We start from the raw sequence: 25,229 nt of genomic DNA, 5'->3' as shown, positions 1-25,229 counted from the left end.
TGACAACACATTAAATTGTTGTATAAATTAACAAAATATCTGACATTATACTCCCATCTGAACTTTGGTGTGCTTTTAAATGGTTGAAAGCACAGTGGTAACACATTTTGCTGACAACTAAACCAAAAATCCGACATAGATTTTCCATTCCAATTTGTGTGTGCTGTTAGATGGTTCAAAGCATAGCGATAACACATTGGGAATTCAACAAACTTTAGGCAGTTTTTTTGAGTGGGTAAAAATAAGTTGAAATCTCATTGATCAACCTATCTACCAAATATTACCCAATTCTCCACATTGAAAAAACGTGGTGTGCCCATTGGGTTGTTAGTGATGGACATCGGTTATTTAAAATCCCCTTTTCCCAGAAAACAACTCTCAGTCCATTCTACTTGTGCATCCTCCGTGGAGTTCTCTTTATTCAAATTCTAAATGTTCTCTATTGAAATACATTATCATTTCTAGTGCTCTGTGGCTGTGTAGCGGAGGCTAAATGCAGGTAATGGAGGCCTTCAAGCAATTAGTGGATTCATGTCCTTGGAGATCCACAATAATTCCAGCTCCTCACTTTGCTATGGAGGGAGAAAAACATATACGTGAAATAGATACTACACATATTCTAACAATCAAACAGTCTCAGCACAATCCTCTCATTCATCACGAGACAATCTCTTCAAATGTCAAGGATATTTGTCAACAAAAGCTATGAATAAAGACAGTATCAGAATACCCCCCTCCAAGCTGTATTGTCATCAGTATAAAATTAACGCATTTATTGTAGGGACAGTCCATGTCCCTCACCTTCAAATACTGACATGGAAAAGCTATACTGTTGATGTAGCCTAAAACCTGATGTATATTTTTCTGTTTCAAATTCTTTGCATTTAACATCAGATAGTTGTTTGGAAATTCTGATACTGGCGAGGAGGGTATTACTCTGCACTATTTTTCAAACAGTAGAACCAAATTTATACCTGACTGTCTTCTGTGCAATTAAGCTTACTATTTAGTGCCTGGGGATACAGTGTCAGCACCCCAAGCCCTCCTCAGTGGAAAATAAAATAATTACAAATGCATAGCCTTCTATAGACACTCATGTAACTAACTACATGCTGGCAGGCCGCGCATATCTCCCAATAGAAAGTTACATTGTGGTCATTTCGAACACAAATTCGGGCAACTTGCATCCACACTGAGGGCCTCTTTTTGTTTTCTTAGCAGTGCATTCTCAACCTATCTTTGAAAGGGGGGAGGGTAAATGGGTTGAACCACTAGGTTTGATGAGCAACTTAAACATCCAACCAAAAAGTAAATTATCATTCAAACTGCCCAATGGAAGCTTTGGAGTGTTGATGCTCTCCTCTCAGCGGCGACGATGGGCGGTCTTTTATGCCAAGGGCCACTAGGTTAGGTTGCGCATAGGCTGCAGTTTCAGTTTGTTTTATTCACCATTTTGAGTAGCTGAAGGTAAAAAATTAAACTAAAATCGCGTTTGGAAGACAAATCGTTGCCTTAGATTTAGTTTTACGCTGTAGCCGGGGCGTTGGAGTTGGAAGGTCTCGTTGCGCCCTTTGGAGTTGCAGAGCGGGACGATTTTGTTTTTATTTTTCTAGATTTCCTTTCCCCTTTCTTACATTCTTAACCTCTACAGTATTTCTGCAAAATGTCAAGACCAGTGAGGTAGGTTTTTCCTAATATGTCCTCCGCTGAGGCTGCACGGTGTGCACGTTGCCTTTCGCAGGCAACACGCACGTCGCTACCATGTTGTGCATTTTAGTCACCGTTGCGTTTATTTGATTAAACATTTATGTAAATGTTTTTTTTCTTCTTGTCGTGCACGCACTTGATAGCATGATTCCTTACTATGTGGAATGTTCGCCATGGTTAGGTTGAAATGTCTGTATTGCGCGTACCTTGGCGTGTGTGCGTGCATCTGGTGCAAATCATGCCTAAAAAACGATCCAACGCGAACATCATTTGGTGCACTAACCATATGTTTTGTCTGATTTACCATTGTTTTATATGTCCCTGGACTGTGGCATGGCCTGGTATTTTGCGTGAAAGGGGAAGGAGACAGACTGGGGAATATGGCTACCCATTCATCCACGGGAGACTCTGAAAAGCTTATAAAAACCAGGGCTAGAGGTAGACATCAGCTCATGGGATGTGCTATTGTTAGCGCGCAGCCTTGCGACGTCTGCACTAACTCCATTTAAAATGCAATTGTCGTATATTTTGATAGTCTTTATTACTAGGGAACAATTACATTTAAAAAGGCCGAAGACAGCCCTGTTGGTTTTCAGTGAAAACGCGGTAGGAGAAGGAGAGAGCGGAGGAACTACATTTTCACTGATGGCAGTAAATGAACACTGGAAGTGTGTCAGAGGGGGCGGAGTGGCTTTAGAAGTCACCACACCCCCCATGCCTAGCTCTTCACTGCCTGAAAAGACCGAAAGGGTCGCATTTGAGCGAATAAAAAAATTCGTCTTTGTATCTCAAGAAAACCACCAACAAATGGACGATACTTGTTGATACAATGTAGCATGCTATCGGAAACGAAGCACGCGCCAGCCGAATGTTGCAACACTGTAACCGCAAAGAGCCGATTTAACTCAACGGTTTATGATGATTTGTGCGGCGACTAGTGTGGACGGCAGAGGTCACATAAAATTACGTTTTAATATATATAAAATACATATTTCAGGCCCCAATTACACTGAACAATGTCGTGTGTAACTGCGGGCTATTTTGGGTGCTGAAATCAGTCGTTTGTACATTTGTGACACCGGTCCAGTCTGCCCACACTAGTCGCCGCTCAATTCAGTCGTAAATCGTGGAGTTTATTTGGTTTCCACAAACAATGAAACCGATATTGCGCCCACTGATATGCAAAAAAAAAAGTAGCAATGTGGCGTCGCAGGCAACCCAGGCTCTATTCCTTCCAGGTAATTCGCGGGTCCCAGTCCCTCGATATTTTGTCTCATTACGGTCACTGTTCTAGTGGTGGTCAGCTTTCGGCCTGTCTGTCTGTTGCAAGGTGGCGACAGGGCCTGGCCTTACAATCTAACCGCTTGTAGAATTACTTATTGCCCTGAGTACTCTTCCTCGCTCCCGTTAGCTAATTTAACCATGTGTGGGACTGTTAGCCTATACTACTACAATAAGGGTGCTTCCAGTCACTATTGTGTGTTGGGAGGTCAGGGTGGCAACAAAATATTAAGCATGGCCTGTGGTCAGCAGTGCAGATGCAAAACTTTGGTTTTAGAAGTGGGGGGTATAACCTGACAGGGGTCCTCCCTCAGAATGTTCTTGGGCATCTAAGACCATCTATGACCATTTTGCAGTCACTTTAATTGTAATTAAGCGTATAATATGTTTCTGAACACTTCAACATGAATGTGGATTCTACCATGATTACAGATAATCTGAGTGGTGCAGCTGTCTAAGGCACTGCATCTCAGTGCAAGAGGTGTCACTACAGTCCCTGGTTCGAATCCAGGCTGTCACATCTGGCCATGATTGGGATTCCCATAGGGTGGTGCACAATTGGCCCAGCGCTGTCTGGGGTAGGCCGTTATTGTAAATAAGAATTTGTTCTTAACTGACTTGCCTAGTTAAATAAAGGTTACATTTATTTATTTTTAATACCTCCTGTAGAGCTGTTTTTCTCACCATCACAATAACAGGGGAGGTTAGAATTTGAAGGGGTATGATATTTGTGCATCTAACTTTCTCACTAATTATCATTCACAATTCATTCAGGATTACCGGGTAATCATGGTAGCATCCACATTCGTGTAGAAGTGTTTAGGAACATTCTATTCTTATTTACAATAGACATGACTCCAAAATGACTACATTATTTACCATTCATTTCAATTGGGCACAAAATAATCTGAAACAACCAAAAACAAACAGCAAATGCATCCAACAAATGTGTGGAGTCTCAAGCTTGATGTAGTCATTGTGTGCTATGAATGTGGGACCAAATACTTTTTACTACTTTTAATACACATACAAGTGAATTTGGCCCAATACTTTTGGTCCCTTAAAATGGGTGGGGACTATGTACAACAAGTGCTCTAATTTCTAAAGGGTCTCCCAATACAGATGAAAATACACCCTCAAATTAAAGCGAACAGTCTGCACTTAAACGTCATTGTTTGATTTCAAATCCAGACTTGGGAGTATAGAGCCAAAAGAAGAAAAAATGATTAGCTGTCCCAATAATTGAGGGTACTGTAATTCATTATAGGCCTAATAGTACTGTAGAGCTGTTTTTACTTGTGCACACTATATAGCTGGATTGCCCTGTCCTGCCCCTAGGGATCCACCACCCTGCAGCGCCCCAACTCAGCACACCCCACTCAGCTATAGGATCTTAGTGAAACATTCATTAACCAACAGTACGGCAAACCCCCAGGGCCATGACTGGGCAGCCCAGCAGTTAGGGATTGCCTGAATAGGTATCTCCACTTAAGTGGGCATGTTTTCTAAATGGACTCCTTTTGTTGTACAGTATTTCATATAAGGCATCCAGAACTTATGAAAGTTGCACAGTATACCTTTAATCTTGTAATGAATCAAATCTAGTGATACATGACATTTCTGCCATCCATTGTGGGAGGATAACCAACCTTCCAATTAATGGTAATGAATTTCTGAGCCACTATAAATGCTAGATTACACTTCTGATAAGTCTCCAGTATCATCATTTCCAAGCAAACAAAAATGGCGGGAAGGGAGAATCTGTAAACATGCTGAATTCAGCAATCCTTCACAAGAGCATAACATATGCAGATATGTCCCCTTTTTGTGTTTTACACCTCCAGCAGAGGAATTACGTTTGAGTCCATGATATTCAGTTTCATTGGCATATATGAATCAAGTCCAATTTTATTGGTCACATGCGCTGAATACAACAGGTAGACCTGTTGGCCTGTAGACCTTACAGTAAAATGTTTACTTACGAGCCCTTAACCAACAATGCAGTTTTAAGAAAAATACAAACAACAAAAAATAAATAAAAGTAAAAAAAATATTAAAGAGCTGCAGTAAAATACCAATGCCCAGGCTTTATACAGGGGGTACCGGTTAGTCGAGGTAATGGATGGTCTTATAAGCTCAGATATAAATGACTGCAGTTTATGAACATAACTGGGCATTCCAACATGTCTGTATCCATTCATTATCATTAATAGTGTCTTCCTCACATTGTTGTTTTGTGTCATTGGAAAAAGCCTATCAACCATTGAAACAGTTTGGAAATCAACTTTTGTCAGACTGCCTGAAACTATTTTAAATATTTAAATCTTCTGGCTTGTCCAGTGTTAGACGCAAAGAGAGAATAAAGTGGCGGGGTGGTCTAAGGAACTGCATCTCAGTGCTAGAGGCGTCACTACAGACACCCTGGTTCGAATTCAGGCTGTATCACAACTGGCCATGATTGGGAGTCCCATAGGGTGGCGCACAATTTGCCCAGCGTTGTCAGGGTTTAGCCGGGGTAGGCCGTCATTGTACATAAGAATTTGTTCTTAACTGACTTGCCTAGTTAAATGGAAATGTAACCTGCAAAAGTTTGCCTCGGCGCAGTTTGACTGGTTACCTGACCCTGCTGTTTCTAATAAAACCTCACACTGCTCTGTCAAATGTCAGAATGTCGGTCTTCAATCATTTGGCTGCAGGTTTCATTGTTTGATTCAGGTCTAGTGTGATTGAGGCAAAAATAATAGCTAAAGTTAGTGAGCTAGCTCGCTAACATTAGCCAACTTTTGTCTAGCTCTAATGGTACACCAGCTGGTGAAAACTAGCCAAGTTAATTTACTTCTGTTGAAACAAAAACAAAAATTTACATGCACAGCTAGCTACATCAGTCAAATAAAAGTAGCCAGTTTTTGTTCTGCTTGCTTTTACAAGTCAGAGAAAACACACACAGACAACAGCTGCCATTCACACATTCTGTGGTGTCCATCTTAAATCCAGGCAGCTCATACTGCCAAACAGCCTATCCGACCACTCTTAAGGCACAGATGTCACTTTTTGTATCACAGTGCAATGATAAAACTGTGTGGGGGGGGAGGGGGGCAGCAAACATTTAATTTCAGTGTGCGTGCGTGCGTTCAACCATTCCACTTATCCACATTCCCAAACGAGCCCTTGAAACTGGAGAAGTGGGACACCAGTTTACTAAAACTCCCTGTCTGTGTGAGGGAGCTTGATTATTAAAACGCATGCAACACATGCTGCTGATACATGGTTGACCGCTGAGTGTGGTAGAATAGAGGGAGCTGAGATTTGATAACCCTGTTGCTCCTGAAATCTTTGGCTGCATTCTGACACATATTATCCTCTTACTGGAGATAAGAACCGTATAGAGTTGGGCATTTTATATGAACCGGATTGGGTTCATAGTGTTATGTTTGTCTAATCTCTCATCTGAAGACTTCTGTTTGTTTCTAGGGCCAGTGCCGATCACACAATCAGTGGGATAGCATGGTCTTGAGTCACCACCACAAGATATTATCAGGCCAATATTCCAGCTTGCAGGGTATTGTTCAGAGCAGCATGATTTTGTGAAAAGCGTATTTGTGAATTAGTAGAAATAGGTAGGCCTACATAGCTAACATTATATAATTGGGCCCATCTGGACTCACATAAAGCATTGGACATTCAAAAGACATGTATCTTTAATCTACCCTGTGTGTTGAGATTGGTGCAGATTAATAGCCACCTTAGATTATTAATTTGTACCCTTTAGCCTTAGTGTGTCCTCTGTGAGGAGAGGGCTGAGTAAGATGACTGGGTCACTCTGACAGCATGTAACCTGTACGGTAGGGAACGGCTGTGATGATGATTATTCCTGCATGTTTTGTCCTACAACGACAGTCTTCCTAACTGACTAGAAACAGGAAAGGGAATTTCTGATTGGCTGTTTGTTTACTTCACAGGAACAAGAAGGTGGTGAATTACTCCCAATTCCAAGAGTCTGATGATGCAGGTGGGAGGGCAAGAGTGTGTGTGTGTGTGTGTGCAACTGCAACCCCTCTCCCCTGTAGCTAAACTGTGAGTGTGTAACCCCCTTTCCCTTCCCTTGTAGATGAGGAGTATGGGAGGAACTCAGACAAGCCTAAGAAGCCTCGTGCGGCTCCTCGTGAGGTGAAGCGCAAGCGGTCAAAGAACTCTCAGGAGGACAGGTAAGTCCAGAGAACAGCAGCACAAGGCTGAATCCTAACTCGCACTTCAGTGAACATCTCACGTTGTCGTCAAGCATTATTTCGAAATACGAGTTGAGGGCTCAACTCAAGATTAAGCGGTTCTATAATATCCGGCCTTGATGTGTAGAGGAACTGTATCTGCCTCCTTTGGTGCTTGTTGCTCAGTTGTTGTTTTTGGTTTCAGTGAGGATTCTGATGAAAAACTCTCAAAATCCCAAAATGATTCAGCAGGTAAGCCATTCTGGGTGATTAACAATATTATGTTTGTTAAATCTTCATTTCTGATAAATGTATGACGCTAAGGTTATATGGGTTTGGGTCTAACTCAGTGTGTGGGCTATTGAAAGGGGACTAGGGATAGGAGATGTTTTGGGACCGTGCTAGTGGTGAATGTTTCTGTTTGGGTGCAGATGACTTTGGCAGTGAGGAAGGCAACGACTTTGGAGAGGAGGATGACGAGGATGGAGGGAGTGACTTTGAAGCTAAACGAGGGAAAAAGGGAAAAACAGCCAAGGTGGCAAAGCCCACTAAGAGGACACCCAAGAGAAAACGGCCTGCAGGTAAGACTCATGCACTGAGGTGTGTGTGTGTGTACCAGTTATAATGACTGTGTTATAACCTGACCTACGTCTTTCTGTGTGTAGATGACAGTGATGAGGAGGTGAGCCGTAAGGTGCGTACGGTGCGCCAGGCTGCCACCAAGGCCGTGTCCAAACAGAGAGAGATCCTGCTGGGAGACGGGGGCAGCGAGGACGAGGAACGTGAAGACAAAGAGGAGGCCTTCCCAGACCGTAAGTCAACCACTACACTATAGTCCTACTGACACAACCACAAAAATGTACACTGAAACTTTAAGTTATCCACACAGCACTGAGCAGGCCTACATGGATCGTAAGTCAACCACTCTGTATTACATTGAGCGTATATCAACCACAGTGCTTTACAAACTATAAATAAACCACATGAATGACTTTCATGGAGCGTAAATTAAACCAATATGGAAAGCGACATTTGTCAGGTGAAATGACCAATAATCACTAGCTAGTCCCCCTCTCCTCTAGCTGATGAGTCGGGCAGTGATGAAGACTTCATGGTTGAGGATGATGATGATAGTGACTACGGCCGCTCCAAGAGCAAGAGGAGCAGCAAGAAGGTGATCAGACGGAGCAGGCCGGAGAGGAAGGAGAAGAAATCCCCCAAACCAAGACTAAAGGCCACCGGTAGGACTGCTCACTATGAATCAATCACCCATATCCTTCAGAACTAAAAGCATAGGTTGTTGTACAGGCTGTTTTTCGATAAAGTTTTTGTATTCTCCCAGCCTCAACATAATTGAATGAATGTGTATCCCTAACTGTGTGTGTGCGCCTCTCCTCTCCCAGTGACCCCGAGCCCAATGAAAGGAAAGGGTAAAGGTCGCTCAAGCGCCGCCAAGGCCCCGGAGAAGAGCTCGCCCAAAGAGGAGGAAGAGGAGGAGCCAGAGAGCCCTCTGGAAGAGGAGGAAGAAGAAGAGGAGGAGGAGGTGGTGAAGAAAGACTCCTCCCCCGCTCCCAAGAAAACTAAGGAGGTACCTGGGAAGGAGAAGAAGGAAAAGGAAGACGCAGAGGAGGAGGAGGAGGAAGAAGAGGACGGTTCGGAAGAGGACGCGCCCTCTGGGGAAGACTAGCCCCACAGAAGTTCCACCTCTCTCCCCTTCCACATCCTTCTCTCTTAACCTTACGTTTTTTGTTTTGTTTCTCTTGGTTTAGAGGGTTTTATTTCGGTTTCCGTGGTGGCCTGGCTCAATGGTTTGAACCTCGTGGTGTTGTTGTTTAGTGTTAGTTTTTATCTTCCCCTAATGAATGACTGACTGACTGACTTAGGACAATGTCTGTGCATGAGAACATGTATACCACCATATGGCTGTGAGGGATGGAAGGAAAGAACATGTGAGATTTGACTCTCTGTCCCATCCACTCCATCACTGTCCACTCTGCTCAGCTACACCTCCACTGGCTCACCTTTCCTCGCATTTCTCATCTCCTTCTCTGCAGTGACTGCATTAGTCTTTCCTATACAAGTCTGTGTGAATATCAGAAAACAGTTTCTTTCGGCTTTGTTAGTTTGCCTTTCTGAGAGCTCAGTGCTAGTATGGATCCGTCCTCGACAGTCGCTTGGTGTGTAGAGTCATTAGTTTTCTCTCTGCAGGTGTGTGTGTGCAAGTGGGCCTTCTATAAAAAATACACTTTCTACAGCCATTTTCTTTCTACTCCTGTCTCCGTCCCCTTCTCCTCAAGTAATCTCTGGTCTGACATGACTGGATAGGTGCAAGCAATGTAGTGTAACCCTTGCTTTTGCCTATCCAGTAGTGTTAGATCAGGGATTACTAACTGAGCCCTGGGTTTGTTCAGTCAGTCTGGGTTAGGGTCTCCCTCTCCATCCTGGTTTGTCAGTGGACTGCTGGTGTTCAATCAAAGCACTTTATTCACTGTGCAACAGAACCCATTGGTTCAGTCGGAACCCACCGCTGACGAATCAGAGAGGGCCACACTGGAGACTCTTGAGGGAGGATATGATGTCTGTGTTTCCTGTCTATTTCCCTGTATCTAGATTGCCCTCACTGAGGTACTCGGCCAACTAACCCCATAGCACTGTGCAGACAGACACTGTGCTTTTGAAACTCTCTCAAACACAACACGTTTTAGCAGGAAGGTTTTATGGTTGTTATTTTAATGTTAATTTAGTTGAATTAATGCTCTGTTATATTTCCCCCTACTCTGAGGTTATGCCCTGGTCCTGTGTCAAGGACCGTCAGTTTAACACATACACAAAGCTTGTTTTGTTATTGAATATGTAACGGTTCAGTAATGTGCTAGAAGGAACAGAGTTGAAGATCACTGCTTTGCAGTAGCAGTGTGTTATTGTGCTTTAGACAGAGTGAGGGCTCTGAGCTTCTGCTATGAGCTGTAAACGGTTAATGATGTGGTGATTGAGGGGGTCATGGAAGCAGATCCTGGATCAACCCTCAGAGACCCTCTTCTTCGTGTGTCTTTACCGTGTGCTGGTATTACTACAGTGCAAGGGTGTGATGGAGCACACGCTTAAGGGGTTTGGTGTTTCCTCACCCTTAGCCCTCTACCTTTTGGTTTGTGGTTCAGAGATGTTAGATGCTTTGAATGCCTCTGCTGGGCATGATACATACACACAGAACATCCTCTCTTGTTCAACCCTTTGTGCCAGGCATCCCGAAGCTTTTTTAAATTGACTTGAGAGTGGGGGTTTTTTTGAGTCCCCAAATTGATTTTTTTTTTTTTTTTTTTTTTTTGGTTTGCTCTACTTCTCTATTCAGATTTTTTTGTAATGTTTGTTTTTTAAGAAAAGAAATAAAATTTATCTTGATTTTAAAGAAAAGTTGACCCTATCCATCTGTTTTTCTGCTGTGTTATAACTGTCTGGGAGAGCAGACCCAGCAATCCCTCCTTTCTGTTCCACTCACTTCCTTTCTCTCATTCTATTCTCATCTCCTGCTCCTTCACTCAGTTCATACTCACTCCCTCTTTCACAGAAGCTTGATGCCAGCTAATGTTTTGCTCCACACCTCTGCTCTCCTCCACAACCAAGAAACACTAGCTGTATTTCCCCTACTCTGCCCTGCAGAGATCTGATATGACTGGATAGGTGACAACAATATGAAGGAATATAGGTCAAACCACTGCTTATGCCTTCCTTGTTGTTTCTGATCTGCAAATGGTGCAGAGGTGAGAGACAGCATGAAATGAGTGCTGTTTTTCAACTCCTCCCTGGGTTGAAAAACTTTTGAGCCAAACCTATGGTATCAAAAAGTGTTCTTGGTCTATATGGATTCATTATTGTTTTAGCTGAGAATGAACTCTACCAGTTATTAAAACGAGTTTGGATGCTTAAAGATTGAATCTGTTTCTTCTTGCCTTATTTTCCCTTGGTCCTGCTGAACTAGAGGAGGCACTGTATGGTGTGATACATGTGGATTGGAGGGGATTTTATTGTGTTTAGGGTGAATACTAAACCAATCCCTAGCCCCCTAATCCTCAGACAATCCTGTAGATCTGAAATGATTCCACCCAGTCTGCAGTACTGCCTAGGGCATTAGGGGTCACTTTGAACTTCAGCAAATGACTGCTCTGCCTCTTTGGTGATGACCAACCGAAGCCATAGATCTGACATAGAAAAAGATGAGGGGGGGTGTCTGACATGTAATCAAATAAAATACCTAGCTGACCAAGATCGACGCTTTCATACCAGGGGAGGACTGTATGTATATATTTTGTTAGCCTATCCTTCAGGCCCAATGATGTGTTCTGACCAATACCAAATCACTCAAGACCCCAAGACTGCAAACACATGCCCTAGAAGCTGTTTGAGCAGACCCAAACTGACCCTGGTTCTGGTGCACTTTCACTGTTACCCTCCTGACTGCAGTGGATACGTTTATTTGCCTAATTCCAAACTGACCCCTAGCCCTTTGACCATATTGAGTATACCTATTCAATCCTTTTCTACATAAAGGCCTTGGGGTTAGGAGTTCATTTAGTGTGGTCATCTTAGTATAGGGCTTCTATCATATTCCTGAATGTCACTGAATGCTTGTACTGTATGGGGTTTCTGTGTTCAGGCAGCAGGGGCTCCAACACAGGAATATGAGATCCATACTGCTGGGCTTTTTTATGCTCGATAACCGAATGACTGTCACTGGTGTCCCAGGTCTGAATCAGGCCCTTAGTAGAGGGGAAAGATGAAAACAAGCAGTGCTCTGGACCTCCAGGCCCAGATTTGAATCCCCCTGTTTAACATGAAGACATGGATTTGCTCTTACTTTCCTATGCTTTCTTCAGTATCCCTGCATTTCTATTTCTTTTCATTAATATTTTCTATTTAGCTTACATTTACATTGCTAGTACAATTTAAGCAAAATTGTGATTCTTACAGGTGATAGCGCCGAGAAGCTTTTGTCAGTGGTGTGGAAAGGGAACGTTGAACTGTTGAATCTTTTGCATGTTGTGGAAAAGTGAGCAGTGATGATGATGAAGAAAACAATATTGTGGTCTTACAAAATATTAATGACAACAATGATGTTGACGATGTTTTGGTTTCCCGGCTTCTAATAAAGGCAACCTACTTTTTATATGGATTTAACTAGTTGTTTTCTGATGTCGACCTCTGTGTTTTATGTGTGAGTGATGTGGGGCTCATACAGTCATAATACCCACAAAACCTAGCGGTCAAACAAGGAAATGGTTCCAATCATTTTTCCACCATTCATTTTTCCCATAGGGGATTTTAGAAATACTTACAATAAGGCCTGTGTTTTGTGTAGGCTTACCCTGGTGTGACATTTTGATAACCATGTACATGTCTCACGGACAAGGTGACTTTTAGTAATATATTTGCCTGTATTTACCCGACACAAATTAAATGCTAATTAGCTGCTAATGTGGCTATCATAAAGAACTACAAATGTCATGATGATCTGGACGAGACTGCCAAATCGAGCCAAAGGTAAGATTCTCTGGATTAACTATTTTATTTTCGCTAAATTTAGTAATTAATACATTTTGCTACATTTCTTTAAATGGACTATTCTGTGAAATGCCTTATGGAACTTTTACATTGAAACAATACCTCTTTGCAAAGGTCTCAGCTAGAGATGCTGTGCTGGAGGGAGCTTGCTGGGATTTGTAGTCTTGCATGCCTACTTTTATGCTAATTAGAATGTTTGAATCTGAGAGTAAATAGTGCCGAATATTTTCATAAAAGTCACCTTGTCTGAGAGATTTACACGGTTATCAAAACATCACACCATGGTAAGCCTACAGGAAACACTGCCCTTATTTAAATGTTTTCTAAATGCCCTATAGGATAAATGAATGGTGGAAAAACGATTGGAACCATTTCCCTGTTTGACCGCTAGGTTTTATGGGTATTATGAACCTTCACTGCAGGGTTCTATTCCAGGGGACTTTTCCTCCAAGGGCCCAACCTCGGAACTAGACACTGTTAGCCACAAAGTGGCACTGTTTCCATACAGTCTGTGGGTGCATCACAGTAATCTAGTCTAGTGGCCTCATCCCCTTCTTTAACACTCATTTGTAGTCACAGAATAGGTAAAAACAATATGGTAGATTCCCACTGGAAATATCACCTGTCTAGTCATCAGTACAGATGAAGGGAAGGAGAGGAGACAAGAAGAGCAAACCACTGTTGAGTAGACTATTGAGATGCACCCTATCAATAGACTAGAATCCTCTATGCCCTGCCAATCTGAATCATTCAACTTGATTGAACAATAATGAAACACAAACATCTGATTGGCAGCTGCAAATTCGTTGGTGGACATTTCACATCAATAGGACTGGACATAAAGAGGGCATTCCACTATACAGAAGCTCTGCCTTTGGAGACAATGTACCGGTATGTCAATCATTCTGTTATCATGGCCTATCAATATCAAATGGTTTGTGCATATTGATATGGAAAGTATTTTGTTATCTAACTTACTTTTCCCCCCCAATGCAATTGCAGTAGACAGTCAGGCAGACTGTTACATATTAATTTGACTCAGCTACAAAACTTGGAAACATCTCCAAGTACGCACACTGTCTCCACGACCTCTGCAGAATGAAGCTGCAGGTTCAACCACTGGAGTTTAAAAGGTACAGTAACCTTAAACGCATCTCTAATGTTGTAGAGTTTGATGCGGTGTGGATATACTGCACTTCAGTCAGTCAGTTAACCTAGAGCTCAAACAGTCTATTATCATTTTACTGGCAGCGATTTTGTTCTCATTAGTTTTGATGTATTGTTTGCGATCTTGGTTTATTAGGCACGGTTTTATAATGCTTTAGCCTATACACTGTCGAAAACATTAAGAACATCCCACTTTTGTAGGCCCGTGGACCTTATTTTTTTAGGGGAGGGGGACTCAGTTGTGTTCTCAACTTACTGTTGAGAGCTAGAATAATAGAATATACAAGGTGCAATTTCAAAAATGTGGTTGTACATCAGAAGTCACTCAATTAGTCCATGTCAGCAGAACATTTTTAGATTGGTAACATTTTTTTTACTGGATGTGGGTACGCAGACCCACGAGCCACTGTGGCCCCTCAGGATGAGTTGTGTTTTTTTGTTGCACCCACCCCCATCAAAGTTGCCCTCCCCTTCATCTACACTGATTGAAGTGGATTTAACAAATTACATCAATAAGGGATCATAGCTTTTACCTGGATTCACCTGGTCAGTCTGTCACGCGAAGAGCAGTATATGAGAGCAGTGTATAATGTCTTGACATTACGATTTCCAGAATGAGCTCTTGGCTGTGAATGAGGAACTAAAAACAGGTGTTTTATAACAACTTTGTGAGCAGACAATTTGGGCTAGTATTCAAAATGAATGTGAGTTGTGCTCATTTCACACACAGGCTACAGAAAGTAGGCTATACAGTGCCTTGCGAAAGTATTCGGCCCCCTTGAACTTTGCGACCTTTTGCCACATTTCAGGCTTCAAACATAAAGATATAAAACTGTATTGTTTTGTGAAGAATCAACAACAAGTGGGACACAATCATGAAGTGGAACGACATTTATTGGATATTTCAAACTTTTTTAACAAATCAAAAACTGAAAAATTGAGCGTGCAAAATTATTCAGCCCCCTTAAGTTAATACTTTGTAGCGCCACCTTTTGCTTTGATTACAGCTGTAAGTCGCTTGGGGTATGTCTCTATCAGTTTTGCACATCGAGAGACTGAAATGTTTTCCCATTCCTACTTGCAAAACAGCTCGAGCTCAGTGAGGTTGGATGGAGAGCATTTGTGAACAGCAGTTTTCAGTTCTTTCCACAGATTCTCGATTGGATTCAGGTCTGGACTTTGACTTGGCCATTCTAACACCTGGATATGTTTATTTTTGAACCATTCCATTGTAGATTTTGCTTTATGTTTTGGATCATTGTCTTGATGGAAGACAAATCTCAGGTTTTCTTCCAGAATGGTCCTGTATTTGGCTCCATCCATCTTCCCATCAATTTTAACCATCTTCCCTGTCCCTGCTGAAGAAAAGCAGGCCCAAACCATGATGCTGCCACCACCATGTTTGACAGTGGGGATGGTGTGTTCAGGGTGATGAGCTGTGTTGCTTTTACGCCAAACATAACGTTTTGCATTGTTGCCAAAAAGTTCAATTTTGGTTTCATCTGACCAGAGCATCTTCTTCCACATGTTTGGTGTGTCTCCCAGGTGGCTTGTGGCAAACTTTAAACAACACTTTTTATGGATATCTTTAAGAAATGGCTTTCTTCTTGCCACTCTTCCATAAAGGCCAGATGTGTGCAATATACGACTGATTGTTGTCCTATGGACAGAGTCTCCCACCTCAGCTGTAGATCTCTGCAGTTCATCCAGAGTGATCATGGGCCTCTTGGCTGCATCTCTGATCAGTCTTCTCCTTGTATGAGCTGAAAGTTTAGAGGGACGGCCAGGTCTTGGTAGATTTGCAGTGGTCTGATACTCCTTCCATTTCAATATTATCGCTTGCACAGTGCTCCTTGGGATGTTTCAAGCTTGGGAAATCTTTTTGTATCCAAATCCGGCTTTAAACTTCTTCACAACAGTATCTCGGACCTGCCTGGTGTGTTCCTTGTTCTTCATGATGCTCTCTGCGCTTTTAACGGACCTCTGAGACTATCACAGTGCAGGTGCATTTATACGGAGACTTGATTACACACAGGTGGATTGTATTTATCATCATTAGTCATTTAGGTCAACATTGGATCATTCAGAGATCCTCACTGAACTTCTGGAGAGAGTTTGCTGCACTTTCAGCTGCACTGAAAGCTGAATAATTTTGCACGCCCAATTTTTCAGTTTTTGATTTGTTAAAAAGGTTTGAAATATCCAATAAATGTCGTTCCACTTCATTATTGTGTCCCACTTGTTGTTGATTCTTCACAAAAAAATACAGTTTTATATCTTTATGTTTGAAGCCTGAAATGTGGCAAAAGGTCGCAAAGTTCAAGGGGGCCGAATACTTTCGCAAGGCACTGTAACTACAGTCATGTGGACTATTATAGGCTGTACAATTTTTCCATATGAATGTTGGCAAATTTCAGTCTGTCTTGATTTAATGGTATTTGTAGCTAGTGTAACAGTATAGCTTCCGTCCCTCTCCTCGCCCCAAGCTGGGCTCGAACCAGGGACCTGGTTCTGCACACATCAACTGACACCCACGAACCACCGTTACCCATCACTCCACAAAAGCTGCTGCCCTTGCAGAGCAGGGGGAACCACTACTTCAAGGTCTCAGTGCAATTGATGTCACCGGTTGAAACGCTATTAGCGCGCACCATCGCTAACTAGCTAGCCATTTCACATCGGTTACACTCACCCCCCTTTTGATCTCCTCCTTTTCCGCAGCAACCATTGATCCGGGTCAACAGCATCAATGTAACAGTATCACTTTAGTCCGTCCCTCGCCCATACTCTATTAGCGTGCACCATCGCTAACTAGCTAGCCATTTCACATTGGTTACACTAGAGAGTGCCAGACCTCTGTCCTTTCTCATATAGCCAGAATGTCACAACTCAGAAGATGCACTTTGGACTACAGTGGTGTATCTAAACACTTCACTGCACATTGGGGGCTGATATACTGGCCTACGTTCACACTGATGAAACCTCAGGGTGCTGTGAACAAGACTTATCCCTCTTTCCTTTTTGTGTGGATGGGGTAAACACACACACGCAGACATGAAGAAGCCTGCTTTGCTACACCCATGGTTCCAGTTAACTGACTTTGTTTGTTTGTGTGACTGACCTCATGTGCTGTTTCCCCTTCTCCTCTTTAACACTGTAAATGCCTAATTCAGCACTTTTAATTGCTGGCGTATGAACACTTTGATGTGTTTTTCTCCTTCAAAGTGCTTGTTTCAGCTTGAGCACTGTCATGATTTGCCCTACTACATGACTCATTTCTCTGCTCATGTTAAGCATTTCTTGATTATCCTGACATGAACATTATTCATGTCCATCTGGGATTTCTGTGCCAGTCAAAGGTAGTTGTGGCTCAGAGCTGTGTTTCTTTTGTAACATAATAACTATTAAATCCCTCTCATTTTGGATTTATTGAAGCAGTGACCTCCGACTGACTGTCCTAGTGGTTTAGGTTACTTACCTGTTGTTGTCACTGATACGCTTCGCTGGCAGGTGTGGGACCGGGATGTGATTCTCAGCTTTATGGCTGCCTCAGTAAACATTCACTCCTGGCATGCTGTGTAGTGACTGACTGACAACTGCTTTACCTCTCTGCTGGGATATAATCAGGTCTTTAAACTGAGAGTCAGACACAAAGAGTCTGTCTGTTTTTACAACAGTGGTCACCAACCCTGGTCCTGGAGAGCTACAGGGTGTGTAGGCCGTTGTTACAGCCTAGCACTAGTCAAACAATCATTATGACCTTGATTCTTTGAGTCAATTGTGTTGGGCTGGAACAGAAGTTGTGTTGGGCTGGAACAGAAGTCTGCACACCCTAAAGCTCTCCAGGACTAGGGTTGGAAACCATTGTCCTAAGCAATGTGTTCCTAGGAGTATGTGTCCTGAGAAGTGTGTTTTCTACTATTAGTGACAGCCGCTGTTCTGCTTTTGGCTGACACTGACTTGGTGGTTAGCCCAGCCCCTACAAGTCAATTCTCCAGGATATGTAATGGGAATGCTGATATTCCAGTTCCCAACCTGAGCCTGAGCCTGGCACTCCTGACAGCTCCCACGTCAGCTGAAGACAGGTGTGTTACAGGTGTGTTACCTCACCACAGGTGCGACACACATCACAACAGGTGTGTTACCTAGGTCAATTTCTGATTACGCCTATAATTGCGTGGCTTATCGGAAACGACACGCACACACACACAGGACTTACTTCCTTCTGAGAGTTGACAGACATAGGCACATGAGGAGTGGACAGAAACAGCTCTACGAGTGACCCAGAGGAACGTTAGACTGTGAGTTTTGTAGTGATGGATTAGGCCATACTTAACAGAATTGAAGAAGTGTTAGCTATAAAATGTCTTTATTCATTTAATCATTTAAGTGTGGGAATTAGAAATGTCAAGATGTTTTTTAATAAATAATTGATTTACCTGTATAAAAATAATGAAATGACAGAGAGCTTACTGTGAAATCTTATTATATATACGCTACCGTTTAAAAGTTTGGGGTCACTTAGAAAACATAGAAAATGTTTTTGAGAGTAAAGCAAAACATTTTGTCCATTTAAAATAGCATCAAATTGATCAGTGTAGACATTGTTCATGTTGTAAATGATTATTGTAGCTGGAAACGGCTGATTTTTTATGGAATATCTACATAGGCTTATACAGGGGGCCATTATCGGCAACCATCACTCCTGTGTTCCAACGTGCCGTTGGACATGACAGGACTATGTATATTCCTCATTTAATTTGTCAAGTTGTCTCAATTGTGATGCCAAGTCTTTATATGTCAGTTTCTTGTTCCTGATATAAGTCCGATAGCTTTATCTAGGCACAGTACACTAGGTATCCACGTATTGTGTCAGGGTTTGATTGCATTGTGTGTGAGGTGAGCTGGCAGCCAGGCTGAAAGAGGAGGACACACCTCAGTGTACACACTGTAGGATATCTCACACAAACAATCTTATCTCTGTGAAATGTCAACGGCGCATTGAGCATACCTGCAAGCTTTTTATTTTCAAAGCGTTTTATATTTAATTCAGCTTGTGTCATGCTGATTTAGCTTTTTTGTGACCCTCAGAAACAACTTTGCAGATGACCATGTAAAACCCTTAAATGTTACTTTGAAAAAGCAGCACCGCACTGTCAACAGGGCTCCCGAGGGCCCCCCGAGTGGCGCAGCGGTCTAAGACATTTTAGTGCAAGAGGCATCACTGCAGTCCCTGGTTCGAGCTCAGTGCTTATTATTGAAAAAATCTAAATCTGACTTTTGGCATATAATGTTAATGATATGTTAGAGAAAGGCCATACTGAATGAATCAGAACATGAAGCATCCTATTTGTCTTGGTAAAATGCATTTTATAACATAAGGAAGTGAAATTTAATCTACTGATGAAATGACTGAGCTGATCCACAGAAGTATCTCACACACACACACACACACATGTGACGCTCCCACATTGGATCAACTGTGAATCCTGTCCCTCAGTTCTTTAAAGCAGACATTTCTATCTGCACAATGTGTTGAATGTTAATGGTCGGATGACTGAAGGTACATAAAACTGGCAGGGTGTATGTACACAGTGATTTATTTGATTCCTTCCTGGAAAGGTACAGTATATTCCAGCTCACCTGAAGTGTCTTATTTGAATATATCACATCTTGGAATCTTAATCAATCGTTTTCCATCCTGTTTTCCCTGCGAGTTACAGGATGAGGCAGATAGATAAATGGAACCCTGCTTTCCCCCCTCTTCTCTGTCATAAGTGATAACCCATCTAAAGCCCACCAATGAGTCCCAAGTCCAGGCCCACCAGTAGGGAAACACATGTATAAATGATTGTAGAAATCATTTGGAAGCTTGTTGCGTCCAGTATGACTTATGATATTTTATCCTTTATCATGTTGTGACTATTCATGTTAGCCTGTTTTCCCTTACTTCTCTCAGGGCCCATGTTTCCATATGTGGATTTCTCTGTCGATTGGCAGAGTTGAGTTAACTACACCTACACTCACCAGGCATGACCACAAGACTGGAACCCTTTATCTTCACTGACCCTTCTCTACTACCTCCATAGGACAGAGAGAAATAGACGGAGCTAGACATACAACTCTCCCACTATCTGTCTGCCAGAAGTGCAATGTGAGTACAGACAACACTATACATGGGGAAGCCATCCAGTCAGCTATCTTGTCTGTTATCCACTATCTTGAGTAAAGAGACATTGGGACCTCCGGACAGCAGCATGGGACACAAACACCAGCCTCCTTTCACTCTGCCCCACATACTCATTTACATACGCAGGTCACTCAAGGACTACCCCCTGTAAGCCTAGACCCTTAGATTACATGGATAGAGAAGAGCATTCTGTCCTGTCCACACAGTCACTATAAACTCCTGTATCACAGTTGTCTCAGAAACTGTGTGGGAGAGAGACAGAAAGTAGGGAATAGACCAGAGAGCGAGATAGATAGATAGATATAGAGGTATAGACAGAGGAAGCATCTTTGAGTCATGCAGGGCCGTGTGTGTCAGCTGTTGCTGGTGAATGCTTTGACCTGTGGTCTGGAGGTGTGTATGGCTGCAGGGACCTTCTACATCCCCCCTCTACTGCTGCAGGCCGGCATGGAGGAACGCTACATGACCATGGTGCTGGGTGAGGCAACACTCTATGACCATATTGTCATTCTTGAATGGCTGTAGTGTGAACACTGTATGACCATGGTTTGAATAAATTATTTGTTCTTCAGCTCTGAAGTAGATCTCCTTCTCTTCCTTCCTGTTCTCTCTCTCTCTCTCTCTCTCTCTCTCTCTCTCTCTCTCTCTCTCTCTCTCAGGAGTGGGTCCAGTTCTGGGTTTGATCTTCGTGCCCATGATCGGCTTGTATAGTGACTCGTGGCGTGGACGTTTCGGTCGGCGGCGGCCATTCATCTGGCTCCTTTGTGTGGGGATTCTGCTGGGCCTGCAGGTGATGCCCCAGGCCTCTCACCTAGCTGCCTTGCTCTACCCACAGCACCCCCGCTGGCTGGAGAGGGTCCTGCTGGCAGGGTCAGCCTGTCTGCTGGAGTTCTCTGGGCAGGTAGAGCAGAAAATATATTGTTAAATAGTATAAATACACTAGTTCTGTATCTGGGTTAGGCCATTATTGTAAATATAAATTTGTTCTTAACTGACTTGCCTAGTTAAAAAAAGGTTAAATAAAAAAACAAATCTGATTGAGTTGGAGTGAAGTAGTTTATGGGCTTGTAATTGCTGTAGTTTACCTGAATTTTGCTTAGATAGCATTGTGATATAGATGTTTCTGACTATATTTGAATTCTTTATTTGAATTCAAACTGTCTTTTTTGCTCCTTACTGTGTGTGTGTGTGTGTGTGTGACTGCGTGCGTGCGTGCGTGCGGTGTTTATAGAAGCTAAATGACTGTTGTGATCCACAGGCCTGTTTCACTCCACTGGAAGCTCTGATCTCAGACCAGTTTCCAGGAGAGGAGGAGAGCAGAAGGGCCTTCTCTGTCTACTCACTGATGATCAGCCTGGGAGGATGCCTGGGGTAAGGGACCTCTCTGTCTCTATCTATTGCTCTCACTCGCTCTCTCTCTCTATTCCCTAAAGATCAGCCCCAGGTGCTGCCTGGGGCAGGGTAACTCTCTCCATCTCTCTGAGATAGTGAATTGGACAGAGATCATATCATAACAGAGACCAAGTCCTCCTGTGATATCCCTCTCTGTCTCATCCTAGGTACCTGCTGCCAGCCCTGGACTGGAGCCATGCCCCGACAGCAGCCTACCTGGGCGGCCAGGAGGCCTTCATCTATGCCCTGCTCACCCTCATCTTCCTCACCTGCCTCCTCAGCACAGTCTTCATCTCAGAGGAAAGATACACCAGAGGGGGAGAGACAACTAGGAAGGATCTTAGTGTTAGCTCCGGCCTGAGCCGATACTGTGCACACTCCTTGCTGCCGCGGCCTCAGTGTGTGCGGCTGGCGGTGGGGCGGAGTGTGTCGCTGTGTGTGTCGGCGCTGCCACGCATGTACAGTGTGTGTATGCACGTGCCGGCAGTCATACGCAGGCTGTTTGTAGCCGAACTGTTCAGCTGGATGGCTCTGATGAGCTTCATGCTGTTCTACACAGACTTTATGGGAGTGGGGCTGTACCGGGGAGTACCCAACGCTACACCTGGAACACAGGAGAGACTACGATACGATGAAGGTAGGATGGACAGACTTTTACTTGATTATTATCTTTTCATTCACCGCAATGTTTGCAGCAAATTTGTCTTCTCCTTTTTTCCTTTTCACTCCTTATCTTAAACCCTTTTAACATTTTCATATTAGATTGTCAATGCATCCATTTCAATACACTCATACACCTACTTTCCCCCGTATCTCCCCAGGTGTGCGCATGGCGAGTGTGGGTCTATTCCTGCTGTGCCTGACCTCAGTGGTCTGCTCCATCCTGATGGAGCATTGGATAGTGTTGCTAGGCACCCGAGCTGTGTATGTTAGCAGTGTGGTCCTGCTAGCGTTAGCTACAGCTGTGATGAGTTTCTCAAAGAGTGTAGTGATGATCACTGTCATGGCCGCAGCTACTGGATATACCTTCTGTGTGCTGCAGGTCCTGCCCTACACCCTGCTGTGTCTGTACCACTCTGACAGACAGGTGAGACAGATTACCACTACATGTTCTGACGGGGAAGTGATCACAGTAGATAAACCCAATCCCACCCTCTTCTCTCTATCGCTCTCTCTTCTCCATCTCTCTGTCTTTTACTCCCATCTCTCTCTCTCTTTCTTTCTTTCTTTCTTCCTTTCAGGTCTTCTTCTCCAGTTCCAAATCCAGACCTTCTCACCCAGGAGATAGTGATGACCACATTCACTCCAAGCCCCTTGTTCCCCCTGACTCCGTCCACATCCATGGCAACAGGTATCCAGAGGGGGTCAATCTCCCCGGGGCTCCCCTTCTCTCTTCCTCCTCCACCTCCCCCCACGTGTCCCTTCCCCTGGAGAGAGGAGAGCCCATACCCCTGCCTCAGAGAGGGATGTGTCTAGACATGGCTATCCTAGACAGTGCCTACCTGCTTTCACAGGTAAACACTAAAGCTAGGTTCTACAGGTTAGACCAGTTGACCAGTGAACAGACGAGTGTGTGTTATTTGCCTCAACAATAATGGTTATTCTATTGTGCTCTGTTCTCTGGCCAGGTGCTGCCTGCTCTGTGTCTGGGCTCCATAGTGCAGCAGTCTCACAGTGTCAGTGCCTATATGGCCTCAGCCTGCTCCCTCAGCATCATGGCCATGCTCTGCTCCACCTGTGTCATCTTCACACGCAGTGACCTCCACAAGCTCACAGGGTCAAAGGACAGCGCTCCAACACTGACGGGGCTAAAGAGTTAACCCATTGTGGATGTATCTGTGTTGTGAAATTGCAGATTGGAGATTCTATTGGATTTTGTCTGTCCATTATCATCGAATGGAATCCGGAATCCTGTAGAATCCGGTATGGAATCCTGTAGATTGCAAAATATGCCATCTGACTCCTCAAATGCATCAGGGGTTAAAGAACCAAGGGTGGATGATTGCAGTCCTGATATCAGCACCTCTAAGACTGACTGAAAGGACAGGTACTTCTTGTTTAGTGTGCTGGCACAACCAAGAGAGTAGGTCAATCCTGGGAAACACTGTAATGGACAGTAAAATAGTTTTCCTTCCTAGATTGGTCACCACAGATGCTTCAAGATATCAGGGGGAATACTGAGACAGGCTACTATTCCTCTGACACAATAAAGGAGGATAAAGTGATACTGCTTATTGCCATGTCTGAAATGTATTATGTTTGCTATTGGTTACTGCAATCTAACATGTTTCAAAGTACACTTTGTTCACTGCTATAACTAAAATGTTGCATGATTGCTATCTAAGGCCATGAAAGTATTCTGAAGTCTGTTGTGCATTTGTGTACAGTAAGTTTACTAGATGTATATATGGACATATGTATTTATGTGAGCCCCAGGGCCAGAGGGAAAGTTGGGGTATGACTCCCACTCTGCTATTTGCATTGGGGTTGAGGGGTAAGGAGGAGAGGTGATGTGTTTTTGTGTGTGTTTTCCCCCCCATGTTTCCATTGTAATGACAAATCCTAGTGTGTGTGTGTTTGGGGGGTCAGGGGACTCCTCTCAGTGTGTCTGATCCAATGACGTATATAAATCCTCGACTGACGATGCTATGTATTGGCCATTGAGAGGCTTTGAAGCCAGTAGGCCATATTGGCATTCCCCAGTAGGAGCAGTCCTCCATAGAGATGAATGGAATTCTACAGTATTTCAATTAAATGTTTCAAGGACAAAATTACATTACATTTAAGTATTTTGTTGTCGTACTGGGGACAGTAATATTAGTACCAAAAAAAACTTTACGGTAAATGTTTTATATATTTTTTCATTTTTTATCTTTGTTTAATGCACATAATATATTTAAAAGTATGCATTCAGGTGTCTGTAATAGAATAAACATGTCAATTGAGGAGTGCCATGATGGCTGCCCGGTGGCTTCTATACAGCACCAGGGTTTTTAAACATCATTGGTCTGATCTGATCCTGCTGTGCTCTGTTGCTAGGGAAGCTATCTGGATCCACTCTCATAAGGAGTGCCATATGTAACACAGTACAGTTAAATACAGTACAATATGAAGATAGGCTAAAACTGCTTCTCTAATAGAAATCACCAATCACACTTGTGGGTGACTTTGGCTAGCGTAAAAACAAGTCATCGGGTCTAACGGTTGTCTCGCACCAAACTGTTTGTCACTTTCATGAGGTTGGAGGAATAACGTGTAACTATTTAAGACATTGGCTCGACTCTGTTGTGGCTTTAGATTTTTTTTTAAATGAACAACTAAGAAATTACCTCTACCTTTTCAAACCCCTGCCTAGTCTCTTGTCTGTTTTGCAAGTGTTCCCGGAAGTCTCTTGATGTTGAGCTTCTGGGTTTAAAATCTCTGTGGTACAGTACTAGCAGAGACTCCTCTTCAATCTCACTTGTCTGTCATGTACAGTTGAAGTCGGAAATTTACATACACCTTATCCAAATACATTTAAACTCAGTTTTTCACAATTCCTGACATTTAATCCTAGAAAAAAATACCTGTCTTAGGTCAGTCACCACTTTATTTTAAGAATGTGAAATGTCAGAATAATAGTAGAGATTGATTTATTTCAGCTTCTATTTCTTTCATCACATTCCCAGTGGGTCAGAAGTTTACATACACTGTAACGGCCGTTGGTGGAAGAAGGTGAGGACCAAGGTGCA

The 25,229-nt window shown here is 43.1% G+C and overlaps 2 protein-coding genes and 1 long non-coding RNA gene across 3 annotated transcripts; 2 read left to right on the top strand and 1 right to left on the bottom strand.

Moving 5' to 3' along the window:
* Positions 1-389: 389 nt before the first annotated feature.
* Positions 390-1,223, bottom strand: LOC149982586 (uncharacterized). The gene is made up of 2 exons (XR_016497312.1): positions 975-1,223; positions 390-572 (listed from the first exon to the last, which is right to left on the bottom strand). It is a non-coding gene; the product is annotated as an uncharacterized LOC149982586 (long non-coding RNA).
* Positions 1,224-1,318: 95 nt separating this feature from the next.
* Positions 1,319-12,354, top strand: LOC110528053 (uncharacterized). The gene is made up of 8 exons (XM_021609839.3): positions 1,319-1,680; positions 6,948-6,997; positions 7,097-7,193; positions 7,399-7,445; positions 7,625-7,774; positions 7,859-8,005; positions 8,276-8,434; positions 8,597-12,354. Exons 1-8 carry the CDS (start codon positions 1,664-1,666, stop codon positions 8,878-8,880), a joined length of 951 nt encoding a protein of 316 aa, XP_021465514.1. The 5' UTR covers positions 1,319-1,663; the 3' UTR covers positions 8,881-12,354.
* Positions 12,355-17,986: 5,632 nt separating this feature from the next.
* Positions 17,987-24,842, top strand: LOC110528052 (solute carrier family 45 member 3). Its single transcript, XM_021609838.3, has 8 exons — positions 17,987-18,217; positions 19,876-20,584; positions 20,766-21,007; positions 21,365-21,477; positions 21,666-22,135; positions 22,320-22,585; positions 22,740-23,012; positions 23,127-24,842. The coding sequence occupies exons 2-8, from the start codon at positions 20,443-20,445 to the stop codon at positions 23,316-23,318; spliced, it is 1,698 nt and encodes a 565-aa protein (XP_021465513.2). The 5' UTR covers positions 17,987-18,217; positions 19,876-20,442; the 3' UTR covers positions 23,319-24,842.
* Positions 24,843-25,229: the final 387 nt, after the last annotated feature.

The sequence above is a fragment of the Oncorhynchus mykiss genome, chromosome 7, assembly GCF_057628025.1.
Source record: "Oncorhynchus mykiss isolate SJ-2025 chromosome 7, ASM5762802v1, whole genome shotgun sequence".
Lineage (NCBI taxonomy): Eukaryota > Metazoa > Chordata > Actinopteri > Salmoniformes > Salmonidae > Oncorhynchus > Oncorhynchus mykiss.
Note: the sequence above shows the minus strand (reverse complement) of the source record. Positions and strands in the feature narration are given on the sequence as shown.